Raw genomic sequence first — 25,821 nt, 5'->3', positions numbered from 1 at the left:
AATTTCACGTTTATGCATTTAACCGGCTTGAACGTAACCAAATAGGGGAAAGGGCGTCGGACGTCTCCAGCCTAATCTGAGTTTGCGCACCCATCGACAGGTCGAGGCCCCGCCCACTTCTTGCCCCACGCACGCGCGCTGCCCGCCGCCGCCAGGGGCCGCTGTGGCGCTCGCCCTTACTTGCGCCCAAGATGGCAGCCGCGGCGCTGCTCCGGGGCGCGGCTGCCGGGCGCGGAAGCCTGGCCTGGGGCTGGCAGCCGAGCTGGATCCCGAGGCGCTGCTTGGCCCGCAGCTCCGGCCTTCTCGGTGGCAACCCCAAGGACGGCGTGGCCTGGACCTGCTTCCGGCTAGAGGAGCGCACCTTAGTGCGCGTGCGCGGTCCGGACGCTGCACCCTTCCTGTTGGGACTCTTGACCAATGAGTTGCCGCTTTCGGGTCCTCCAACCGGCGCGGCTCAGCCCTCTGCTCGTGCGGCGTACGCCCACTTCCTGAATGTGCAGGGACGCACGCTCTATGACGTCATCCTGTATGGGTGAGCGTGGGCAGCAGGGCGGGGCAATAGGAAAGAAAGCGTGTTGGGGGAGTTGGCCTGGAGGAGGACTTTCAGGAATGGTTGGACGATCCTAGGAAGGATGTCCTGGATAAGATTCCCAGGGGATGCTGGCTAGACACCGTTGAGAAGAGGCCGAATTAGATACCTCTGGAAAAGGCTTCAAAGAGAAGGGGTCCCCTAGAGGCTAATATCCCTGGAAGGCATCCGGGTTGTGCTAGGTACTTGCACGGAACCTTGTGCCTCTGCTCCCAACCAGTCAAGTCAGAAGCAGTTGTACAGCGGCTTCTGGAGATACGCATCTTCAAGATGGGGCTTCAGCCCTGGTCGTCGCTCCCTTCTCACTGCATGGAAAGAGAGCTCAGTGGTTCTTGGGGCGTTATACAGAGCGTCACTCTGCACAGCCACTCTCCATAGTGACAGGCTGTACTAGTGTTCTGAGTCTCCAGTTTGTTTCTTGCTTCTGGTTCCCCTTTGCAGTGCTAGCTGTTTGCCTGTGTGGTCTCATCACCCATGCAGACCCGACTGTGGCTGTAAATAGCGTTTGCCGGCCAGTCTGTGTCTATAGCGTTTGCCGGCCAGTCTGTGTCTATAGCGTTTGCCGGCCAGTCTGTGTCTATAGCGTTTGCCGGCCAGTCTGTGTCTATAGCGTTTGCCGGCCAGTCTGTGTCTATAGCATTGAGCTCTCAGTTGCTCACTGTTTCAGGACCTAAGCCCTGAAATCTCAGTACCATCTAGCAGGCATTTGTGTCACAGCCAGAGCTGAAGACCCACGGTCCCTGGCCTGTCCTTGGGCTGTCCCTACCAGAGTCAAGGCCTGGCTGCCTGTCTGAGCTGCCTGGTGTTTCTAAGTTGTGTTTTGGTAAGCATCTTCAGTAGCCACCTAGATTCTCAGAGTCAGAATATGTGGAGATGACTCATGTCTGGACCGTCTTTATTGAACCCTTGAGGACGGCCATTCCAGGATGAAAGTGGTCACTGAGAGTTGGCATCCATGTCATCATTATCCAGTAGTTGTCTGCATTCTGTGGGGAAACCTAGAATGTCTGTCTCCAGGTGCCAAAAGGCCACAATGATGTGCCTTCTAGAGATTTTTTTTTCTGTATTACATTACTTAGTGAACTTTCTGAATCTAGAACTGAGTCAGAAAATGACAGCCTCTGGGCCAGGCCCAGTATAATGCTTTGGTGTATAGAGTTCTGTGAGAATCCTTGCCTATCCATTTCCCCCCCCTCAGCCTGGGACAGTGTCTTCAGGGCACTGTGAGGGCTGTGGTGGCTAAGGCCCTTAAGTCTAAACCAGTCACTTCCCTTTGCAGAAAACATCCATGGACCCCACTCTGGAGACTTGGATCTGACTATATTTCCAGGATATCATCTCTCTGTGTGTGTTACCAATAGGCTGCTAGGTGTCCTGAGCCAGCAAGGAGAAGCTATTGAAGTGCTAGTCTTTAGTGACTTTCATTCCTCATAGTGATTGGCCATGTAGTGGCAGTTGCCCATGGGAGCAGGAGCATGGATGCCCTCTGGTGTTGAAGACCCTGAGCATCTGCAGCCTTGGCCCTACAAGTGTTTACAACTCTTGGGGATCTAGTATAGGGGCTCTTCTACTCTTGGCAGCAGCCAGTGTTATAACTCTTGATGGACCCAGAAGTTGGGATTCCTTAGCTGTTAACACCAGCCATGTCACAGCTCCTCTGACCAGGGCCTTAGACCCTTGGTTCTAAAGGTTTGATTAAGAGCTCTCTGGAACTCTTTAGTGATCTGGGCCTGCAGTTTCTCTTCTCTGGCTCTTTGCAACCTTTTATCCTTTTCCAGGCTCAGCTTGCTATCTCTCTGCTTCTGCTGTCCTTCTTTCTGCCCTGGCTGTGGTTGAAGCTATTGCTTCAGCTGTCAGCCAGCTGACAGTCTTGCTTTCTCTGCAACTTGGCTTGTCAACTGCTCGACTGTGGCCACCACTGTTGTTCCGCTGCCTCTGCTGACCCCTGCTGTTGCTGCTGCTACTTTCTCTGTTACCAGCCTAGCCTCCACTACTAAGAGGATCAAGGGAAACCTTTCATTGGGGCTGGTGCTCTCACACTAGGGGTAAAGTTCAGGGAGTATCTCCACAGACTCACTAAGTGAGCTTCCACAGCCTGTGTATAGCCCCAGAGGGGGCGTTTGGACCACTCACAGACTTGCTTATTGGCACCTTCATTGTGAATTACTGAGGATTATTTTTTGGACAGTCATAACTCTGTGTCTTCAGCAATAGTTAACTGTAGTCCCTCTTGTAGGTACCGGGGTGATGTGATCCATCTGGCCTTGGTTAGAAATGGTTACAGTATCATCTAGAGTTCATTGAGACTTGTGATGGCAAAGTCTGATAAAAACTGTTTTAAACAATCCTCTGGAAGTTGTGCTGTTAGCTGAGGCTGCTGGCATAGGGTAGTCTGGCTCCTTATTTGACAGTGCTTTTGCTGAGTGAGGCAGGGGAGAGTCCCACAGCTACCAATTAGTAAATCACCCATACCCAACATCCTTGCTTACTCATAAGAAAATAAGCACCAGGGCAGCATGCAAAGAGAAGTTTAAGTAACTTGGTAGGGCTTAGAAATGCCTAGGAAACAAATCTTTAGTCATGTCTGTGAAAGAGTTTCTAGATTTGGGTTACTGTAGTGAGAAGGCCTACCCTGAATGAGGGCGGCACCATCCTATTGGGATACTGGAGTGAATAAAAGGAGAAAGCAGATAGCACCAGTATTCCTGTCTCTGCTTCCTGATTGCAGATGCAGGGGGATCTGTAGCCTCAAGTTCCTGCTGCCATGCCTTCTCTCAAATTGACTACCCTCACAGAGCACAAATAATGGCTCTTTTTTTTTTTTTTTTTTTTTTTTTTTTTTGGTTTTTCGAGGCAGGGTTTCTCTGTGGTTTTGGAGGCTGTCCTGGAACTCGCACTTGTAAACCAGGCTGGCCTCGAACTCACAGAGATCTGCCTGCCTCTGCCTCCCAAGTGCTGGGATTAAAGGCATGCACCATCAACGCTCCGCATAAATGGCTCTTTAAGTGGCTTCTTTTCAGACACTTGGTTTCAGGAGTGAGAAAATTAATAAAACACTAGCAGACTTTGGGTTGTTTTTTTTTTTTTTTTGTAAAGGATCTCATGTAGTTCCCTATATAGAAACCCTGAACTTATAATCCTCTCGTCTCCACCTCCCAAATACTGGGATTACAGATGTGCACCACCATGCTCAGCTAATAGTGATGTGATTTTTTTTTTCTGAGACAGGGTTTGTCTGGAACTCACTCTGCACATCAGACTGGCCTTGAACTCACAGAGACCCTCCTGCCCCTGCTTCCTGGATGTTCAGATTAAAGGCATGTGCCACCACTGCCCAGCAGCTAATAGTGATTTAAAAAGAACAAGAAAACAAACAAATAAGAAAAAAAAACCTAAAACAGAAGACAAAACAAAACAAAACAAAACAAAAAAACCCCAGAATTTTACAGTGCTCAATACTGTTCCAACTCAGGGATAGGTTAGTCTCTCGTCTGCCTCAAGCATTTATTTCTTTCCCTCCTAAGGCTTTCATATCTGCTATTTTCTTAATTATCTAGGGCTTTCTGTTTCAGTGATTTTTCATACCGGTGATCCTGGACCTTCCATGGTTGGCCTTGCATCCCCTCCTCCTCTCTGGTTCTGTGGATCTAACCCAAGGCTTCATGCAAGCGCTGTATCAGAGCTATCTCCCCACCACGGATTTAGAATTTATTGACTGTGGTGGTGCAAAAACTATGTATATTCAGTAGAAACTACAATTGGAATTTTTAATTTGGATCTTTCCCTAGGATCTTTAGCTCAACATTCATAGTGCCTGAAGTAGCTATGGACCACATGGCTGTCAGAGATTGGGGGTGGGGGTGTGTATGTGACAACGTGTGCTGTGTTGCTGAGCTACGATATTCAGCAGGGTGGGTGTATTTAAGGTCTGGTGGACTTTTTGAGGTGAAACTCCAGCAGAAGCTGAAGACTCATTCTATTCTGATCATGGCTGTGAAGATACTGCCTGTAATGTTGTCTTGGGTCCTATTGCCTTCCTTAAGGTTGCTGTCCCTTTTGTCTTTCCCTGAATTCTCTACCCTCAGGAAATCAACTGTCCTGTGAAGGACTTTGGTTTGATATCTTGGGGCCTTTTTCTTCTATTCTTCCTACCTGACAGAGCTGCCCCACCAGTTCCTACTAGTGAACTGTCCTTTCTATCTTTGTGCTATAGGGTACTTGCCCCCACTAGGGCACCTGGCTTTTGCAGCCTCAGTACTTGGTGTGTGACTTGCTGTCCTGTACACTGAGGACACAGTGCTCTTTTTTTTTTAATTAAAAAAAGATTCATTTGATTTTATGTGCTTGCTTGTTTTGTCTGCACATATGTCTATGCATCTTGTGCATGCCCGTAGATGGTTGTGAGTCATCACGTGGTGCTGGAAACAGAACCAGGTCCCCTGCAAGATCAAGTACTTTTAACCACTGAGGTATCACTCCAGCCCTTGGTCTCGCCTATGAGTCTTAACTCTGTTCATGTGCTAGGGAATACCTGGAAGGGGCTACAGGAGGGGGTGAATTAGGTGAGAATCCAGGTTGTCCAATATTTTGTGAAGTCCTCCCTCTTTAATTCTCATCCGGTTCAAAGTCCTATCTATTCCCAGCAGTTAAAAGAGTGGCCACAAATGGGTTCCAGGCTGTTTGCCTGGCTGTGGTCATTCTCCTTTTCTGTGTTTATCCTCTGTGTCTCTTTGTCTCCCCCTCTGTGTCTCTATTGATCTCTCTCTCTGTGTCTCTATTGATCTCTCTCTCTCTCTCTCTCTCTCTCTCTCTCTCTCTCTCTCTCTGTCACTCTCTCCATTTCTGAGATGAAATATCATTTGAAGTTCATTTATTTGTTGATTTTTTTATATGTATATATGTATACCTGCTTGTTTGTGTATACTATGTATACACAGTACTTGTGGAAACTAGAAGAAGGTATCAGATACTCTGCAATTAAGGTCACAGACAGTTGTAAGTTGCTGGATTTGGGTGCTGGTAACCAAACCTAGGACCTCTGTAAGAGCAGTAAATGCTCTTAACTGCTGAGCTGTAATTCCAGCTTCTAGTTTATTATTACTGTGTGTATGGGCATGTGTGCATGCCATGACTTGTATGGAGGCCAGAGGACAACTTTGTAGAGTTCTCTTCATTCACTTTTATGTGGGTTCTGGGGATCAAATTCAGATTGTGCATCAAGCTTGCCCAGCAAACACCCTTATCTGTTGAGCCCATCTCACCACCTGATATCTGAAATTAAAAAATCTTTTTTGCGTGTCTGTGTGTGGGTATATGTGAAAACCAGAGAGACACTGTGGTGTCTCTATCAACACTACATTGTTAGTTTTTTCACACTTGGTTTTTAATTTATTTTGTGCTGTGTGCACATACCATGGTGTAAACTTGGAGGTCAGGGGACATCTTTAGGGAATTTGGAAGTTCTTTCCACTATCTTGTGGAAACTCAGGTTGTCAGTCTTGGCATTAATGAAGCATCTCATCGGCCTTGCTGGTGCACTTTCTACCAGTAAGTTTAGATGTCTTCACCATGGAGCCAAAGCAGCTGTGTGGTCCTGTCCTGGGAAGACTGTGGACAGGAGCCTAGCTGTGAGCTCCTTTTGTGCAGCCTCGGTCTCTGTCTGGACAGTGTGCCCTCCTAGTGTGTCTGCTTTACCCTGGTGCATGCCTGGGGGGAGCCCCAAATATTCAGGGACCTCAACTCTCCAACTCTTGCAGAGTACGGGACCTCTGTTGCATCTGCCTGTTCACAGGTCAGCTTGGGTCTCTGTGATCTCAGGCTACAACTGGGTTCCAGACACCCTATGATTGGCACTGAGGAACAGGGAGGCCGGAGGAGGAGGCTGAGGCAGGTGCCTGTGCACCCAGGTGCCTTCACAGGAGTTGTTTCCCCAGTGGTGACTGTACACCCTTGGTCTGATAGTCCATTTGTGCCTCCGGATAGACTTGGCACCTCCTGGTGTATTCATTCAGTCCTTTGCAGGATGTTTGGTGTCCAGGCCTTGACCTCCTACTTGCCCTTTACCACCATAGCCTCTGAGAACCCAGAGCTCTGCCGCTTGCCCTGCCCCAATCCAGTGTGAGTTTCCACCACGTTGTGCAGGTACAGCCCTCTCTGGGTCTGCATGTTCTCTCTGTGTATAGGTCCTGTCAGTACACTTGGTAAGCTCAGCTATGTGTGGGCAGACACTGCTGTCTTGTGTTGGTTCCCAGTGCACTTAGTTGCTTGTATGGTCATTCCTCTGAAGGTGTTTTGTGTGGCTGAGGGCAGGGCTCTCTGTGTGTGTGTGAGTGTGTGTCTTTTTTTCTTGTTTATTTTATTTTATTTTATTTTTTTAAGGCAGGGTTTCCCTGTATAGCTTTGGAGCCACTCTGTAGGCCAGGCTGGCCTCGGACTCACAGATATCCACTTGCCTCTGTCGCCTGAGTGCTGGGATTAAAGGTGTGCACCACTTCTACCATCCTCCTGTCTGTGTTTCTTGACAAGATTGAGGTTTGCCTGCCCCTAATGTGTCACAGCAGACCTATATATCCTAGGTCGTGGCCCTATACATTGGCCATCTCCATTCGCCTCTCTGTCTGTGTGGAGGCAATCTAGAGGCATGCCATTGTGGATATGGCCTTAGTCAGCAATGGGTATAGCTCAAGGGACACGGACTACAGACTGGAGAGGCAGCCCCATGCAGTCCAGGATTCTCTTCTCTGAGTTTCTTCTTTATGAGCTTGGTGAACTGGCAGTGGGCAGGATCTCTGGCCAGTCCCAAGCCGGTGTCTATCTCCTACAGACTCCCTGAGACCACCACGGAGGCACCTGGCTTTCTCCTGGAGTGTGACAGCTCTGCGCTGGGCACCCTACAGAAGCACCTGGCCATGTATAAGATCCGACGGAAGGTCACTGTGGAGCCACATCCAGAGCTCCATGTGTGGGCTGTGCTGCCTTGTGTCCCACAGGCCCCTGAGGCTGCACCACTAGAAGAGAGGGCGGAAGCCACCACCATCCTCACCTGTGACCCCCGGACTGTACGTATGGGGTGGCGGCTTCTCACTCAGGATAATGGCCCAGCCCTGGTGCCCAGGGGACAGCTTGGGGACCTCCAAGATTATCACATGCACCGGTACCAGCAAGGTATGAGTAGGGTGATATGCCAGGCTGGTGTTGGGGAGGAGTGGGAAAATGCAGGGGGCCCAGGTGAACCCCAGAAGGGGCAGAGGGGTTGGGTGGAGTTGGCCTGCAGGGCTGGACTTCACAAACTGCAGGCCTGCACTTGTTGCTGGACATGCTATACTCATTTTCTTTGGTTTTGAACCCTATAGGCATCCCTGAAGGGGTCTGTGACCTGCCCCCAGGGATGACCCTACCCCTGGAGTCCAACCTGGTCTTCATGAATGGTGTGAGCTTCACCAAGGGCTGCTACATCGGACAGGAGCTGACGGCCCGCACCCACCATACAGGTGTCATTCGCAAACGCCTCTTCCCTGTACGGCTTGAAGGCCCCCTGCCCGCCAGTGGCATTAGTCCTGGTACCTTAGTGATTGTGACTGCCACAGGACAGACAGCGGGCAAGTTCAGGGCTGGTCAGGGATGTGTGGGACTGGCTTTGCTGCGGTCAGAGACAATCAAGGGTCCTCTCCACATAAAGACCTCTGAGAGCCAACAGGTGACTGTCACTGCCTTGGTGCCGGACTGGTGGCCCACAGCTGCCAAGTAGCTGGATGCTCTGAAGTTTCACTCGACTTAAAGTTACCAGGTGCCTCTGAGCCTCTGCCCAAGGTCTTCGACTCTGTGTGTTGCACCCCGTTGGGCATGAGTTCCTTCTCCTGGAGCATCCAGGGACACACCCATGTGTTCCAGACTATAGATTGGCTGCTGCTTCTTGCAGAGGGTCTTCCTCTTGTGGGCTGTCTTCTCCCAAGAAGTCTGTGACTGAGAACAGAGTAGTCATCCTGATGCTGGGAGAGGGAAGGGTCTGAGCTCCCCTTTGGACCAGACTCTGAAGGAGATTTGATGTAGTCCATGGGCCAAGGTGAGGATGAGGCATGTGTCCAACCCAGACCCCTAACCTTGTTTGTCCTTGGAAGAAGGTACTCTGTGTGCTTGCAAAGTTGCTGGGCCAGGAATGCTGGCTTTGTGTTCTCCTGGAACACATCTCAGGGTGGGAATTGTTTGGGTTGTGTGCAGGGTGGGGAGGTTGGATCCCTTGAACTGGGATATGTGTTCTGTGAGCCACAGGGACAGCATGCCCACTGTCCCAAGGGCTCTTCTCATTCCTCAAAGTGAGCTGCTGTGTCTTCACACTCCCCAGGAAGCTCAGGAGAAGTGGCACCCAGGGCTCAGGCCCATCTGGGAGGAGCTTCTGCATTGCTAACCTTTTTGCTAGTTTGGGATGTCACTGTATGGTTTTAGTAGGGAGTGACTTGCTGGTGGGGTGCATACCTCCCTCTGAACCACTTTTTCTAACCTTTGTAATGTGAATTGGGGGGTCTTGCCACAAGTCTAAGGACTAGTAAAGTGTGGTCTGCAAACAGTACCTTTGGACCTCTTGCTTCATTTTGGGCAGGTCTGGTAGAACAGACCCATGGGACAGCTGTCCCTGGAGATCAGTGAACACACCAGATAAAAGCATCCCACTTTTGGTCTAGCCCTGGTTGGTCTTAAACTTGAGATTCTCTCGCCTCAGCTTCACAAGTGCTACATTGACAGGCATGTGCCACTGTGTTCACAACACACACCCATGTTTCTCTCGTTCAAAAGATGTATTTTGTTTTTGTGTCTATGTGTGTATATCTGTGTATGCATATGAATGTATGTCTGGGTGCCTATGGAAGACAAAAAAGGGTATCAGATACCCTGGAGCTAGAGTAACAGGTAGTTCTGAGCTGCTGGACATGCATAATGGGAAATGAACTTGGATCTCCTGAAGAGTAGCAAGTGTTCGTAACTGTTGAGCCATCTCTTCAGATCCAGTACATTTATTTTAGCAGAGCTCTGTGGGCCATACTGGGCTGGCAGAAAGTGGGGAGGCCCCTGAGTCTAGGCACAGGGAGTGGGTGCTCAGGCTTCAGGATTACGGTGGATAGCTCTGAAGTGTTTTCTGCAGTGCCTTCAAGGTGAGACCACAGAGGGCTGGAGTGAGGGTAGCCTGGGTAGTTCTAGAGCCAGGGACAGTGGAGACTCTAAGAACTGTGACTTTGGAGGCTTCCTAAGCTAGGGTTCTGCACACTCTATTCTGAAGTGCAGTTTGCAGCAGCTTAGAAGGAGGCATGGGGGCTGGTGTCACCTGCGTAGACTGGTGAGCTGGGGTGGCCTCTCTCTTAGGCAGGATGTGATAGGGGCATCCTGAATGATATCACTCCCCATGGCATTGAATGTCAGTGTTGGGGACCCGGACCTGGCAGACAACTTGAAGGATGGATTACTTTGGCTCCCGATTTCAGGGGGTTGCAGTTCACAGTGGAGTTTATGGTACTGGGAGTGTGGCAGAGTCCCTCACATGGTAGGGTATCAGGAAGCAGAGAAGGGGCATCCACAGGCAGGTATACCCTCCAGGACAGGACAGACCTCACACTCCACAGGTTCCACAGCCTCCCAAGTGGTGCCACAGCTGAGGACTACCATGAGGTCAGATAAAAGCCTGCGGAGGACATTTCCCATCTGAATCATAACACAGGCTACATACCTAGGCTGTGCAGCTCCTGGCATGGCTGAAAGGCACCATTTGTCTTGCTCAGATGGGTTGGCTGGCCTGGTCTGTGACTGCCTTGTGCCCAGTGGCAGCCTCTTCACTCAGGAGCAATACTGCAGTTGTATTAGATGTTGAGGTAAAGGATAGAATCAGCTGGGCTCTGAAAGCCTGTGACTGCTAGGCTCCTGCTGACCCCACCTGGCAACTTTTAAAATTGACATGGGACCTCTGTGGATTCCAGGCAGATTCTTTTTGGGTTGCAGTCATGTGACTGGCTTTTGCCCCTTGGAATCTGATGGGGAGGTGCCCACACAGGCTGGTGCCTCTAGGCCTTGTCCCCCACATATTCCAGCTTTCAGGAGGCCAGAAAGGCTCTAAGACAGTCAAAGGACAAGTCCCAAAAGAGGCAGATGCTGCCTTGGGTCGAGGCACTGCCTCATGAGTGTTTGTCCGCTGCCTGCCGCTGGGCTCTTACGCTCTGTCTCAGCAGTTTAGAAAAGCAGCCCTACATAGTAGAAGAGCTAATGGGCAGAGTCAGCTGTGCACTGGGCTGGTCTACAGGGACCTCAGGACTACTCTTAGTGATCAGGAATGCATTTGGTCTTCACATTCTCACAGGGATATGCACAGACCCAGGTATAGACACTTGAAAACCATTAACTGTTTTCCACTGTATTTTGCAGAAAGTACAAAGCTGTGAAAAATAAAATAAACTGATTAAGGAAAAAAAAGGTGTGTTACTCTGTAGGGTTTTTTTGTTTGTTTGTTTTTACAAGACAGGCTCTCACTGTGTGGCTTTGATTGTCCTGGAACTCACTCTATAGACAGGCCGGCTTAGAACTCATGGATATCTGGGATTAAAGGTGTGTGCCACAAAGCCTGGCTTGTTTTGTTTTTTTGAAAACCTCCTCCAAACCAGGCTTTGAGGAATGCATTTCTAGGATAAAGAGTTCCAAAACTTTTGACACCACATTCCAAGGTAACTAGCTGTCTGTTCTGCTGTCTGCTAAGGTAGTAGGTCAGGAGTGGTTTTGGGAAAGTCCCCTGGAACCTAGGAAGGAGCAGGGGCAAATTTACCAACACCAGGGTTGCCCAGTGTGAGAGCACAAGTGATTTTAATGACTTCAGTGGGCTCAAGCTGTATGGGTGGTTCTCAATCACTGGGCACATGACTCTCCAGAAAAAAGTTGAGGCCTGCTTGTTAAGGGGGTGGGGGCAGGCTCTGAGCTGAAGCCAGCCCAGACTAAGAGTTGACTAGCTTGGTAAGAGCAGGCTCTTCCCAGCCAGGGAAGTTTCAAATGTCAGAACCTCACAATATACTGCAAAAATACCACACATGCTTGATAGACTCCTATGAGAAAGTGCCAGCAGAAAGACAGGTCCATGAGTCATCAGGCACATTGTAGAAGATAAATGTGGAATATATTAAAGGCAAATGGTTTGCATTTGAGTAAGAACAGGAGAGGGACTAGCGATTAGCAGAGAGTAAGGCAGGAGGGAGAGAGCCCTTAACAGGTACAAGGTCGCAGCAGCTGAGGCAAACACATTCTCTTCTATTACACAGAAGGGTGACCAGACAATGACACTGGTCATATCGTTCAAAATAGCTGGAAGAGCATTGTGAATGTTCTCATCACAAAGAAATAGTAACTGTGTGATGTTGTAACCCAGCCATCCTGGAGCTTGAGAGGAATGCAACAGCCATCACACAGGGCCCCCAAAGACACTTGATAATTAGCTGCCAGGTTAAAAATAAAATGTGAGAAAGTGAGGACTGCTGAACGGATCAAGCACATTTGTAAAAAGAGAAGTTCTAAGGTAAAATGGAATATGCCAAACACGTGCTCTGGCATGTCAGACGCTGCAGCAGTAGGATCAGAATTCAAGGCCAGCCAGGGCTACAAAGACCCTGACGGAAAAATGCCCCCTCCCCACCTAAGGAAGCCTTTGGGCATGTTTTCTGCAGAATTTGGAGCGGGGGACCCCTGTGCCCCAAGAGTGGCCGTCCTAGAGCAGAGAGAAGACAGGAGAATGCGAGCTAGGGTAACATACAAGAAAGTCAATGTAATACAGCATCCAGCAATTTGAAGGGAATCCCAGAAGGACAGGAAGAACACCGGCAGGGATGTAATTAAATTGTATTGGTAAATTGTTTTATGCTGTATGCTGTTGAAGCTTGTTAAAAGTGGGTTCTTGGAGTCAGGAGGGTCCCCTTATCCTAGACTCGGGTATTTTTGTCTCAAGTTCGCCACACCCAGCTCCTTGTCCTGAGTTGGGTTGTGCCCATGGCTCTGTAAATGAGGAGAAAGGAAAACAGGAAACTGCTAATGTTATTAGATACATTGTAGTTGAAGAAAACCTGGAAGATCAGCCCTTTCCAACAGTCTCTATTGTTGATGCTCTGAGAGGTGGGAGGTCCTTGCACCCCTCCCCAGGGTGCCCTGCTGTTACCTCAGCTCCTACTCACCATGAGCTGTGGGATGAGCAGCCTCCCGCATGGGTTCTTTGCCAAATCCCTCCATGGGGAAGATGAGCCTGTGAGTGGGGCAGTGGGGCAGAACCAAACAGGCAGTGTCAGATGGGCACGGCTCCAGAGCTCTCTTGGGTCCCTCTAGCCCTGTCTGGCCAGTCTCCAGGCTCAGTCTCTAGTGCTTCTGTGGCCTGGTTTGCTTCAGGGCTAGGGCATTCTGTGTGGGGACCAAGGTGGTCCTGTCTGCTGCATTCTATGTGACAGGGACAGGCCACATTCCTTACTGACAAAGAGGAACCAAGTGGACCAAGCAGGTCATTGAGAAGTAGGAAGCCACTGGAACTATCACCCATAGGTGGTGTCCCATTCAGAGGGGGCTCTGTTCCTTTCGGTCTCTTCTTTCTAGCCTTTTTAAAAAACAGACTCATATTTCCAGTATTGGCCTTGAAGTCACTATACGGCTGAGGATGACCTTGAACTTCTGAAGCTCCAGAATCCACTCCTAAATGCTGGGCTGACAGGTGTGCACCACCACACCTGGTTTATGTGGTGCTTCGTGCAGCTAGAAAAGCACTCGCAGGTTCCTGATTTGACCCCAGCTGCCGGCCTGAGAGCAGATGGGCAGCCTAGCACCTAGCACAAGACAGGCAGACATGGCTGCAGTGTGGGTGTGGCTCACAATGAACCCTGAGCTCCGAATCCTCCGCTTCCAAGCAGTATGTGATGAGCTGTTTGTGTGGTTCTTTGTGGCTATGGCTCCAAGTCTTCACTATAGCCCTCCAGTCAGTCCTGAGCCTGGGGGATTGCAGCCTCTATCTGCTCAGACCATCAAGACATGTCAGGTGGGGTCAATCTAGCATTTTTGAGCATGAAGCTAGTGTTACATCAAGGCCATGTTGGGGAAAAGTCAAGGGTCTCAAGTTGTGAATTTTCTAAATTGCAGGGAATATATACGCAACACACACACTCGCCATGACACACATGTGGAGGACAACTTTTAGGAGTTGATTCTTTCCTTCTAATGTGGGTCCCAGGGATCAGAGTCAGGTTGTCAGGCTTGGCAGCAATTGCCTTTGCCCACTGAGCCACCTCCCCAGCCCTTCCCATTGTCAACAAGGTTGCCATGAATGTGCATGGACTCATTTTTGTATGGACATTATTAGTTTATGGTGATGAGCTTATTATATCAGGCAGTTGGATTGATGAGTCTTGCCTCAGAACTATGGCTTAATTTAAAAAAGAGTTATTTTTGTTTCATATGTATAAGTGTTTTGCCTCCATGTTTGTCTGTGTACACAATACCACATAATGGCCAGAGGAAGGTGTCATATTCCTTGGAACATGAGTTACAGATTGTGAGCTGCTATGTGGGTGCTGGGACTTGAACCAGGGCCCTTTTCATGAGCAGCCAGTGCTCTTAACTGCTGAGCCATCTCTCCAGCTCCTCTGCTCTGTGTTTAATTAGCTTGAGTTTTGTTTATGATATTAAATTAGTGTCCTATGACTTTTAAAATAAAGGATCACAAACTGGGTGAAAATTCTTAAGAGACCCAAAAGCAAGTGTGGGGAGCGCTTGTGCTCCCCAGAGGTCCCAGGGAGGAGCCTTCCCACCCCTCTCAGTCCTGGTGGCCCTGGTGTGTTCCTGCTTCTGCTGCCATAGCTGCATCACTCCAGCCTCTGTGTTCCTCCCGACACAGGCTTCTTCTTCTGAGTGACTTCCTATCACATGGCCTCTGTGTGTGTCTGTGACTGTCTCTGTCTCCATTTCCCCTTATATGAACACCGTTTACTGGACTGGACTCACCCTACTGACCTTATCCTGATTGGATTGCTGCTGCCAAGACACTCTTTCTCAATAAGCTTCTATCCCAGGTCTGGAGTGAGACTTCAGCCTTTTATTTATGTATATGGTTTTGTCTGCATATACATCTGCACATTAGAAGAGGGCATCAGATTCCATGGGGCTGCAGTTAGAGATGGTTGTGAGCCACCATGTGGCTGCTGGAAATTGAACTCACGACCTCCGGTAGAACAGCCAGTGCTCTTAACTGCTGAGCCATCTCTCCAGCACTCAGCGTAGCCCTTTGAGCAGATTCCCTCTATCCCATAATATGTTGGAAGTAGGGGCCCAGCAGTTTCTTTTCCGAGAGAGAGAGATGGCTGCCTAGAGCATCCTCCCCACTCCTCCACAGGGATACTTAGATCTAAACGTGTGAGGGACAGTGCTTATGCTCTACACAGTCATCAGTCTGTTTATTTGCCCATGAACAGTGCCAGAGCTGTCAGAATTGAAGCAGAGTGGCTTCCATTTATCCTAACAGAGGAACTCAAGTGCATAAAGGCTCTGCCAGAGCCACAGTCCTGCTTACATGCCACTGACACCTTACACAGCGGACACTACAGGATGCCTCCCACATCTATGGCTCAACCTCAGTGGACCCCACCTTTGTTCTGATCCTCATGGTCAAGGGTCCTTGTTTCAGCACATCTGGTGTGATCCTCCTCAGTCCACTTTCCAGAACATCCTTTCTTCTCTGCCTCCTGAAGGTGCCCATTTACCATGGCATTCCTGTCCCTGTTCTGTGCTCTCCACTTCCTGATAAGCTTAGTTCCCAGGAACCCGCCAAGTCTCTGTGGTTGTTAGGCTGGCATTGGTTAGCTGAGGCTAGGGGCTATGGTGATGGCTTAGCCAGGAAGGTGCTTGTCATGCAAACATGAGGACCTGGGTTCAGCTCCCAAGCATCTATGTAAAAGGATGGGCATTGCTACCCACACCTGTAATCCCAGCACTGGGGGAGGAAAGATAGGATAATTCTTGGGGTTTGCTGGCCAGCTGACCTAGCTGTTTTGGCCATCTCCAGGTTTAATGAGAGGGACTTTGTCTTAAAAAATAAGTTATACATCTGGGCAGTGGTGGTGCACACCTTTAATCCCAGGACTCAGGAGGCAGAGGCAGGTGGATGGTTGATTTTGAGGCCAGCCTGGTCTACAAAGTGAGTTCCAGGATGACCAGGGCTACAGAGAAACCCTGTCTTCAAAAAGGAAAATAATCTCAGCCTGGACTCTTAGGGGAGTGCCTGGACCCTACCCTGAGTGAAATGACAGACTCTAGATATCCCCTATGTGGAAGGGATTGGCAATAGGGTGGGAGGCTGGGGGGGGATGGGGGCTGTGGGAGGAGGGGAGGGAGAGGGAACTGGGATTGACATGTAAAACAAGCTATTTAAAATTAAAATAATAAAAAAAGAAAAAAAGGAAAATAAAACAAAAGGAAGAGAGTAATAGAGGAAGACACTCTCCATTGACCTTTGGCCTCCTCATACTCCCATACACAGGTGCAGGTGCATGTGCACTTGTGTATATCAGTGTGCAAACACAGACACAGATACACACACACACACAGACACACACGCGCGCACGCGCACACACACAGACACACACAGACACACACACAGACACACGCGCGCGCACACACACACACACACACACACACACACACACACACACACACACACACTAGCATGTATGGGAGCTCTATGCTCTCTACTCTCCAGCCTTGGCCCTGCCGGCTGGAGAGTGAGCTAGTGATTGCACATGGGACCTGGGCACCTTTGTGGTATGTCTACAGTTGATTTTGTCTGAGGCACCCCTCTGCCCAGCCATGGGGCAAGAAGACAAACACAGGATGCAGAATGATCTGATGATGGCTAGAACCTAATGTCGGGAATATTAAGCGTGGCACTTGAAGCTCTTTTGAGAGATCAGAGACCCAGGTTGTTCTGAGTCACTTTGCAGGGCATGGGAGTAGGACGTGTCACTCTCTAACCATGTCGGAATTGAAAGGTTGCCAAATTAAGTCACCCAGTTTATTACAGCTGTCAATCTCTCTCCTAGGAATCTTAGCAGCTGTTGGGGTGGGAGGTGGCATCCTCTTCATGACAGCTCCTAGTTCCATTGACTCTAAATGTAAATTATGACTGGGAGAGCAATGGCTGGTGCTGATGCAGCTGACGCAGCTGACGCAGCTGACGCAGCTGACGCTGATACAAGACCTCCTATGCTTTGTCTCTCTTGGACACATCAGAAAGGTTTTCCACAAACCCTTTCAAAGCCTTGCCACATACATCCCTTTGCCCAAAGGATTCTTCTCGACATTTCTTTTAGCCAGCATAAGATGGATTCTTAATGTCCTTGTGTTTCCTTAAAGTTGTTTAAATTCTTAGACAAGCCTTTCCTCATGGAACACTTTACTAAATTGTGTGGCCATTGTTAGATTTGCACTTTGTCTTCACAATAGAATTCCCCTTGGACTTCACAAGAAAACAGACCCAGGAGGAAGTTTGTAGAACTCACCCCAGATACCCAGAATTCCCACCAGTGGGGTGTTTAAAGTATCTCTTGGGACACTTTATTTGAATGTGGTGATTTAGAATTTTTTTTAAAGATTTTTGCTTTTTGTTCTGTTGTGTGGTTATTTCCATTTAACTGGAAGATTTCCTCCTGGAAGGAGGGGGACAGAATTCCTAAATCAGGAAGCTAAGACATCCTATAAGGCTCACATGTCCCCTCCCCAAGGTTAGGTGAACAGTATAAAATGTCTATGTTACAGTTGCTGGAGCAGGGAGCCCCAGAGATGCAGCTTTGAGACTAGTTGCCCATAGTGCAATTGGCTTTTTAGTGATGCAGCCTTCTGTGAGTCATTCATGCTCTGTAAATAACCCCAATGAACTCATTGTTTCACCAAGATACAGTTGGGTGAATGGCTCTTAGGTCTGTCATGGGTGCCCTATATGGGATGAATAGACATTTGTTCACATCTCCCGGGAAAAGTCACACAGCTGTTTGTTGTAAAGAGGGCAAGGACGACTGTCCTTTCCCCATGAAATCCGTAGCTCACTGCCCCTGCCCAGGTTAGGCTACGACAGGTTAGGCAGTTACACACACAGAAACAAAGGGACTCCGATGATCTATCATATTTGATTTTGTTTTGATAAAAAAGTTTAAGAACCAGGTCAGGTGGTGGTGGCGCACACCTTTAATCCCAGCACCCGGGAGGCAGAGACAGGCGGATCTCTATGAGTTTGAGGCCAGCCTGGTCTATAAGAACTAGTTCCAGGACAGCCTCCAAAGCCACAGAGAAACCTTGTCTCAACCAAAATAAAAGAAAAAAGTTTAAGAACTCCTCCAAAAATAAAGTGTGTGTGTGTGTGTAACATGTGGAGATCAGAGGACAATGTCCAGTCATATGTGCTCTCTTTTCCACCATGTGGGTCCTGGGAGTCAAACTGCTTTTCAGCATTGGCAGCAGGCGCTTTTACCTGCTGAGCTATTTGCAACCCCCCACAAAATTATTACTATTCTGTTTTAAATTTAATTGTTATTTTAATCATACAAATGTATGTGGTCTAGTGTGATGATTTGACTTGTGAAGACAATGTGTAGTGATCAAATTGGGTGGTTAACATTTCCATGCCTCTTCATCTGTCTTCTGGCTGCTAGCCTCCTTCAGCTTTCCTTGTGTGTGACAACTTGTTTTGTTACATGTGTGTTGATGTATTTAATGGTGTCTTACACTGCACTAAGTCTTGGTTTACTTTGTTCAGTATATTCTTTATTTCTCTAGGTTGCATACTTTCAGTCTATCTACAACTTTACTGACATCTGGAGGCTGCCAGGGAGCTGGATGTTTCCTCTGTCCTTCTATGCATGCCTTGGAAAGGCATGAGGCATGCCTACCTCCACATAATCTTGTGTCTCCATACCCACGCACACACATGTGAACTAACATGTGTAGACATTTGCACTCACACACCACACACCCACTCTCATAAGAGCCCCTGAGTGCATCAGCCATGGTTTTTCAACATCTTGCTCCTGGGCCTGGTGTCTTCCATTTCTTCCTTTCCTCATGGAGATCAGGTGAAATTCCTTTGAAATTCACATGCTAAAGCCCCTCCCCTGTGTTACTCATGTTAGAGGTGGGACTTTGGGGAGGGTGGTAATGAGTCCGTGAGAAGGGGAACTTGTGAGTAGAATGAGTGTACCTATTCAGGGGCCCCAAGAATGCTCTTGCCCTCTCTGTCCTAAGGATTGGGGATACTAGTCGGAAGAGCACCCTTACCACAGACTCAGAGTGAAGGCAGCAACATGGAACCCTGACCTTGGCTCCAGAATAAGGGTCAGTCTGGAGGTTTGAAGTAGCTCCCAGCCTACTTCCAGCTGACTCTTCTCCTGGGTCCCACAGCACTGGCAAGTGGGGAACAGCTAGAGAGTGTGGGGGCCACAAGAGACAAGCCTTGGTCCTTCCCCTTGACTCCCCATGTGCTTAAACGGGGCTGGTAGGGAGAGCTGTATGCCTTCCTCATACTGGCTCCTTAAGGGTTAGGAGAGACCAGGATCCCTCAATACATCCCCCAACCCCAGGCCTCCCTGCTGCCAGCTCATCTTCTGCCTAGAAAGGATCTACTCTAGGTTTGGGGGAATGGGCAGTCCTACTTGGAACACGAAGCAGCAGGCACTGCCAAAGTCCACACTGGAAGAATGAACAGCCCTGCCTGGGGCATGAAGCAGCAGGTACTGTCAGTGCCCAGCTCACCCTCAGCTTCAGACCCCTTGGCCCTGGCTAGGTTGGTTCTTATTAGGGTTCCACTCTCATTTAAGGCCACCACAGATGCAAGCCAGTCTGGGTATGGCACAGGGACCAAGGGTGCCTGGGTCATAGGTGTGGACAGGGCAAAGTAGGTATGAGTCAGGCATCAATATATGGCTAATAGTTGTTCCTTTATACTGCTGGGTCCCAGGAAGACCAGATGGGGAGCAGAGTAGGTTGTCCTAATACCCTTGGAGTAAACTTGATCCTTCTTAGAGCAGATGTGAGTTTTCTTGGGTGCCTATGGGTTTCTTTTTGATGCTCCTGGGGGAGGAGTGGAGAAATGGCTCAGCAGTTAAGATCACTGACTGCTTTTCCAGAAGACCTGGGTCCAATGCCCAGCACTCATGTGGCAGCTCACAACTGTCTGTGACCCTAAGACCTGACACTCTCACATAGACATACATGCTGTCAAAACACCAATGCACATAAAATAAAAATAAATAAATTAAAGTGCTCCTGTGTCTTTGGGTTGGTTTGTGTCCCCATGGGCTGATTCTAGACCCCTGTGTGGTCTTGTGATCCCTTAGATGTAGACCTGGATCTGTGTGGCGGTCCTGGTTTCCCTTCATGGTCAGTATCAAGTTTTGTTCTCAAGACTGCTTACTGGACCCTCTTGGCATCATCCTGGGACCCTGCACTGTCCCCACCACACTCCAGGATGCTGGTCTGAGGAAGGCTGGACCCTTCTCCCTGCTGCCCACATCACAGTGGGAGGACACAGGCGTCTTCAGGCCCCTGACCACCTGCCCTTTGCCTCCTTGGGCCCGAGGGTGAAACTAAATCCTGGACAGTGACACCAGGGCTATTTTGGAGTTAGGCTGGGCTGGGCTGACCAGAAATGGGGGTGGGGCAGGGGCGGGCCCAGCCTTCTTCAGCTGACAGCATTTGCCTGTCCTTTCGTCCCTGTCCAGTCTGAAGACCGGCAGGAGTGTGGGCTGCTGGGTGGGAACCACATCGACCTGGGCCCCAGGAAGGAGGCAAAACCCAGCAGCCCCCAACGCACCACCTGTGCCCCTTGCCTGGGAGCTGCCCCCAACCCCTGGTAGACACAGGTGAGGAGGCAGGGCTGCCTGGAGGATTGACTTTTGCTTCTGGAGGTCAGATGGGCTGAAGGTCATGGTGTTCTGTGGAACTTGGGGACCTTAGGGGTCTGGTCAGCCTGGTCCCCTCCCTGAGAAGAGAGTGGGCTGGATGCCAGACCTGGGACCTTCTGTGACTCTGAGTCCAGACCTGAGAATGGGAAGGGGCAGTTTGCCCTTAGGGATCTGGGAGGGCTGGAGCTGGCACTGTGTGAGCACTGGCCTGGTTACCCCCTAGTCTTCCTGCTGCCTGGGGGTCTGGTGGCCCTGCCCCCAGCTCTTCCGACATGGATGCCCGCTGACAGCTGGGGCTATTTTGGGCCTGTTGGCTCAGTGGAGGGGACAGCCAGAGGGGCACTGACACTTGACTCCAGGAAAGAATTTCCCCGGGAGTGGGGGAAGCCACAGCCCCGGGGTCTAAGGTGAGGCTGAGCTTAGGGGCTGCCCTTGGAAATCCGCTCTAGAAGGGCATGGGGACCACAGGCTTGCTGGTTCCGCTCTGGGAGTGGTGGAGGGGACAGAGAGGGCCAGCAAGGTGGAATTCCAGGGAGGGGGCAGCCTCCGCTTCTGGCTAGTGTGTCACCTCCCACTCGGTTCATCCAGAAAACTGGTCCACCCTGCAAGAAGCAGAGTAGCCACATTCTGTTAAAGTTGTGGAGGGTGGAGGGTGTGGGTGGTGTGGCCAATTGTATGAGCAGGTGGCAGGGGCTCCTGCAAACCACCCTAGGCAGTGGAGGGGCCCAAGGCACCTGCTGGGTTGGAGAAGTCCTGTAAGGGTGAGGAAGAGGCTTCTCTGAGAGAATGATCACCTGGACCCCATGCTTAGGACATATGCCCAGGGCCTCCAGCCTAAACCAGGAGAGATGAGGGCCCTGTCTGGGATAGATTTCCTGAAGCTTCTGTTATGCCCTCGGTTTCCTCATCGGTGGGGAATAAAACAGATTCATAGTCCTGGGATTTCCCTCTCTGGTCTTAGACCTGCTTGTCAGGGTGGCTGAGGGGCTCTGAGGTGTCATTCTGACTCCATGATAGTGGCCAGTGCCTTGGTGTGTGACCGACTGGTCACATAGTTGTGGAGGGAATGCAGGCCTTGAGCAGACAGTGAGAACCAGGGGTGCCATCCCTGGGGGCCTAGGAGAATGCTAGTCTCTAGTCACTCTTGCGTCTCCAGGGCCTGTGGACCAGCTGAGGCTGGGGCCAGCTCCTCTTAAATATGTGTATGCCAGGCTGTTTGCACATTCTTGTTTTTGTGTCTTAGGCTGGGCCACCACAGGCTATGCATACGACGGTGGGTAGAGTCATAAGGCACCCTGCCATGCTCCTGGGGAACCCGCAGACTGAGTATGCAGGTTAGAAAGACCTTTGACACAAGGCCTGATACTGATGTCAAGGCAGACCTTCTATGGAACAGATGCTGAAGGACAGCTCCAGGGACTGGACTTGGGTTCCAGTTGGTGCTACCTGGTGGCCCTATCTTAGCCTTAAGAGATGAGGCCTGTTTGTGGGTGGGGGACAGAGGTGCTGACTGGACAGTGAGTCAGCAAACTGGCCAGTGCAGCCCAGCCCCGGTCCAGAATCAGTCTCCTGGAAGAGGATTAGGGGGATTAGCTACCTGAATCACAGGACTGGAGGGTCGGGAATATAAGCCCATTAACTGGCTGGTCCCATATCAGGCAGCCCAGGCTGAGAGACTGGAAGCTCTGGTATAGCAGAGCAGATACAGAGGCTGTGGTGAAGGTCTCTGCACTGGAGTGCTCATGTCTGCCAGCGGTGGAGGAGGTTGGTCTGTTGAGCCAGCCATGGTGCCCACTATTCTTATATAAGACCTGGTACAGGCAGGTAGTCTCGTCACTCACTGGATCCGTGGCTGGCTGGCTGGGGCTAAGCCTTGATTGGGCAGAGGCCAGTGTTATTTGGGTGCCGATGATTCCTAGGAGGACTGAGACATGCAATTTCATTCTTGCAGGGGTCCAAGTTGGCAGGATCATGCAAAGGACTGAATAGTGACAAGGCCATCAGCTCCCAAGCTAGCTAGACTCAGCCTAGCTCTTGTAGAGAGAAGCTGTCTGTACTGGCTTCAGACTATAAGGACCTTCCTGGTGCCCTTTGCAGCCACTGACTGCACTGTTCCCACACCCTAATCTTACCTGGGGCCAGGCTTTCCCTGAAGACTAGCAGTATGAGGGTAGACAGGTGTTAATGAGTGGGGTTCGCTGTAGCCCAGTGGGGTGAGGGCACTTCCGTTAGGATGAACTCCACTTCAGGTGAGGGTTCCTATCCTGCTGGTTGAGAACATTTCCCCTCGGGGGTCGAGAGGACTTGCTGGAGATGGGGGTAGAGCGGAAGAACATCTGGTAATTGAAGATGCTAGACTTCCAAGTCACAGAAAGAGGCTAATCTGAACTGCTAGACTTTGGAGCCACTAGGGTGGCTTGGGAGTCTCCAAGGAGAAAAATGAGACTTGCTGAGGAGGCAGCCCACGTGGAGGGGCCCGTTTGTTAAACTGGGTTTTCCTGTTAGTATTGTATAAGGAAGAAGCCAAATGTGGCACAGGCGACTGGCTCATCTTAATAGCATCATGACCTTCATCTTTGCCTTTTGTAGACCCCCAACCCTGCTGCCACCATGGATCACTCCTTCAGCGGAGCGCCCCGCTTCCTGACGCGGCCAAAGGCTTTTGTGGTATCTGTGGGCAAGGATGCCACGCTGAGCTGCCAGATCGTGGGTAACCCCACGCCACATGTGAGCTGGGAGAAGGACCGGCAGCCAGTGGAGGCAGGAGCGCGCTTCCGCCTGGCTCAAGACGGGGACGTGTACCGCCTCACCATCCTGGATCTGGCGCTCGGTGACAGCGGGCAGTACGTATGCCGCGCAAGGAACGCCATAGGGGAGGCCTTCGCTGCTGTAGGCCTCCGAGTAGACTCCGAGGGCACGTGCGCCGAGCAGGCACCCCACTTTCTGCTGAAACCTACCTCCATTCGCGTGCGCGAGGGCGCAGACGCTACCTTCCGATGTCGCGTGGGCGGCTCACCACAACCTGCTGTGAGCTGGTCCAAAGATGGGCGGCGCCTGGGGGCACCTGACGCCCCCCATGTGCGCGTGGAAGACCACGGCGAGGCGAGCGCGCTTCGCATCCGGTCGGCACGGCCTCGCGATGGTGGCACCTACGAAGTCCTTGCAGAGAACCCTCTGGGTTCCGCCAGCGCTGCCGCCGCGCTCGTGGTGGACTCGGATGCCGAGGCTGCCGGACCACCTGGATCCTCCACCGCCTCGCTACTGGCGCATCTGCAGCAGCGGCGCGAGGCCATGCGCGCAGAGGGCGTCCCCCCATCCCCACCTGGTGCCGGCACACGCACCTGCACGGTGACCGAAGGCAAACATGCGCGCCTCAGCTGCTTTGTGACCGGCGAGCCCAAGCCCGAGACAGTGTGGAAGAAGGATGGGCAGCTGGTGACCGAGGGCCGGCGACACGTGGTGTATGAGGATGAGCAGGAGAACTTTGTCCTTAAGATCCTTTTCTGCAAGCAGTCGGACCGTGGCCTCTACACCTGCACAGCCTCCAACCTCGTGGGCCAGACCTACAGCTCCGTGCTGGTGGTGGTTAGAGGTGAGCATACTAGCCTCCCACACATGTCGTTCCCTGACTCCCCACACCCTGTCTTTTCACCTGGGTGCAAGCTGCGGTCCCAGGTGATTAACCTGGTCCAGAGGTCAGCTAGGGTCAGGTGGCTGCATCCTCAGTTCCAGGTCTGGGAGGCTCTGGTTCCTCCAAATGAACAGGCAATGATGGCCCCTGATGCGAACCACCGTTGGGAACCGTAGTCCCAGTCACCATCCCTACATCCCTTCCTCAACAGCCCTACCTCGCACCTCACATATCCCATGCTGTTGTCTCTTCTGTGCTCCTCTTTCTCTTCTCCGTCATATTTCTTTAACTCACCTATCCGTCCCTGCATCCTTCCCATTTTTTGTTCCTTGGTCCCCTGTCATCCTTTCTCCCGTCGGTCCCTCTCCCGCAGAACCTGCGGTGCCTTTCAAGAAGCGACTGCAGGACCTGGAGGTGAGAGAGAAAGAGTCTGCCACATTCCAGTGTGAGGTCGCGCAGCCGGCCACCGAGGCGGCGTGGTTTAAGGAGGAGACTCGCCTGTGGGCCAGCGCCAAGTACAGCATCGAGGAGGAGGGCACCGCGCGCCGGCTGACTGTCCGCGACGTCTCAGCAGACGATGACGCGGTGTACATCTGCGAGACCACAGAGGGCAGCCGCACCGTGGCAGAGCTCTCCGTCCAAGGCAGGCGGGAGGGGCTGGGGGGAGCTGGGCGGGACCAGGCGGGCAAATGGGCTTTGGAGCAGAGGTGGCAGACCTAGAGTCCCAGGGGTACAGGTGGAGTCAGTTGCGTGTGATCAGGAAGGCCGGTGACTAGGACTGAGGTGAGAGGGACAAGGCAGAGGAGGCCAGGATGAGGAAAAGGCAGGGGGAGGTACAGAGGGAGTCTGGGAAGTGGGATGGGGGTGGGGTCGAGTAGGGTGTGATGGGTCAGGCTGACAAGAGGGTGCTTGCTCCTCAATCAGGGAGCTAGGCTGAAGTACAGTAGGCTGGACAGACAGGGAAGAGGGCTCAAGTGCAGAAGAGGTGAGTCGGTAGGTGGGGAGATGCTAGGGCATAGAGGTGTGTAGTGGCCTGGGGTTGGGGAGACTGGAGGCTGGCAGTCGTTAGAGGGAAGCTAGGGTTAGGGATAAGCCTGGTTCTGGACAGGCAGGGGACCAGAAGGTAGGGTTGGACAGAAGGTGTGTGTGTGTGTGTGTGTGTGTGTGTGTGTGTGTGTGTGAAGCTGATGGGAGGATGGGACTGACTGGATGGACAGGAAGATGAGATGGAAGGCCACACGAGTAGGGGGTGTGCAAAAGGAGTAAGGGGCACACAGGGGCCTTGTCTTACCATTCTGGCAATCTTCCCACTCTAGGGAACTTGACCAGAAAGCTTCCTCGGAAGACTGTAGTGCGCTCTGGAGACACAGCAATCTTCTGGGTAGAGCTAGCTGTCCCAGAGGGCCCTGTCCAGTGGCTGCGGAACCAGGAGGAGATGGTGGCAGGGGGCCGGGTAGCCATCAGTTCAGAAGGCACGTGCCACACACTGACCATCTTCCAGTGCACCTTGGAGGACATGGGTGAGGTGGCCTTTGTGGCTGGTGGCTGCCGGACGACCACCCGGTTCTGTGTATCAGGTAAGGGTCGGAAGAATGGCCTTTGCGCGGCTCTCCCGGTAGGGACCCAGCCATGTTCCCTTTCTCCCTCAGTGCTTCAGGCTCCCC

At 51.2% G+C, this 25,821-nt stretch overlaps 2 protein-coding genes across 10 annotated transcripts in view; both read left to right on the top strand.

The window, feature by feature from the left end:
* Positions 1-147: 147 nt before the first annotated feature.
* On the top strand, positions 148-9,155 carry Iba57 (iron-sulfur cluster assembly factor IBA57). Of its 3 annotated transcripts, none has more exons than XM_005067708.4 (3): positions 148-532; positions 7,413-7,753; positions 7,942-9,155. In XM_005067708.4, exons 1-3 carry the CDS (start codon positions 192-194, stop codon positions 8,334-8,336), a joined length of 1,077 nt encoding a protein of 358 aa, XP_005067765.1. In that variant the 5' UTR covers positions 148-191; the 3' UTR covers positions 8,337-9,155. The 3 variants fall into 3 exon arrangements, with proteins under 3 accessions (XP_005067765.1, XP_040604660.1, XP_040604661.1); XM_040748726.1 differs by lacking the exon at positions 148-532 and adding an exon at positions 568-771; XM_040748727.1 differs by lacking the exon at positions 148-532 and adding an exon at positions 1,173-1,412.
* Positions 9,156-20,350: 11,195 nt separating this feature from the next.
* The window catches only part of Obscn (obscurin, cytoskeletal calmodulin and titin-interacting RhoGEF), a 139,489-nt gene continuing 134,018 nt past the window's right edge, over positions 20,351-25,821 (top strand). For 6 of the 7 annotated variants that reach the window (XM_040748724.1, XM_040748723.1, XM_040748720.1 and 3 more), the window contains exon 1: positions 25,480-25,734. In XM_040748724.1, the coding sequence (XP_040604658.1) occupies positions 25,593-25,734 (142 nt within the window). In that variant the 5' untranslated portion in view covers positions 25,480-25,592. Of the gene's footprint in view, positions 20,485-23,115; positions 24,119-24,530; positions 24,801-25,473; positions 25,735-25,821 lie in introns of those variants that run through there. The other variant, XM_040748725.1, reaches the window with a different exon arrangement.

This window comes from Mesocricetus auratus, unplaced genomic scaffold, assembly GCF_017639785.1.
Source record: "Mesocricetus auratus isolate SY011 unplaced genomic scaffold, BCM_Maur_2.0 Super-Scaffold_100007, whole genome shotgun sequence".
Lineage (NCBI taxonomy): Eukaryota > Metazoa > Chordata > Mammalia > Rodentia > Cricetidae > Mesocricetus > Mesocricetus auratus.
The sequence above is the reverse complement of the archived record's forward strand: the minus strand, read 5'-3'. Positions and strand labels throughout refer to the sequence as shown.

Bases quoted from the DNA above. Each gene is read 5' to 3' on its own strand.
- Iba57 (XM_005067708.4), top strand. From the start codon at position 192: ATGGCAGCCGCGGCGCTGCTCCGGGGCGCGGCTGCCGGGCGCGGAAGC. The intron at 533-7,412 runs GTGAGCGTGGGC...TATCTCCTACAG, and splicing joins TATGACGTCATCCTGTATGG to ACTCCCTGAGACCACCACGG. The intron at 7,754-7,941 runs GTATGAGTAGGG...TGAACCCTATAG, and splicing joins CATGCACCGGTACCAGCAAG to GCATCCCTGAAGGGGTCTGT.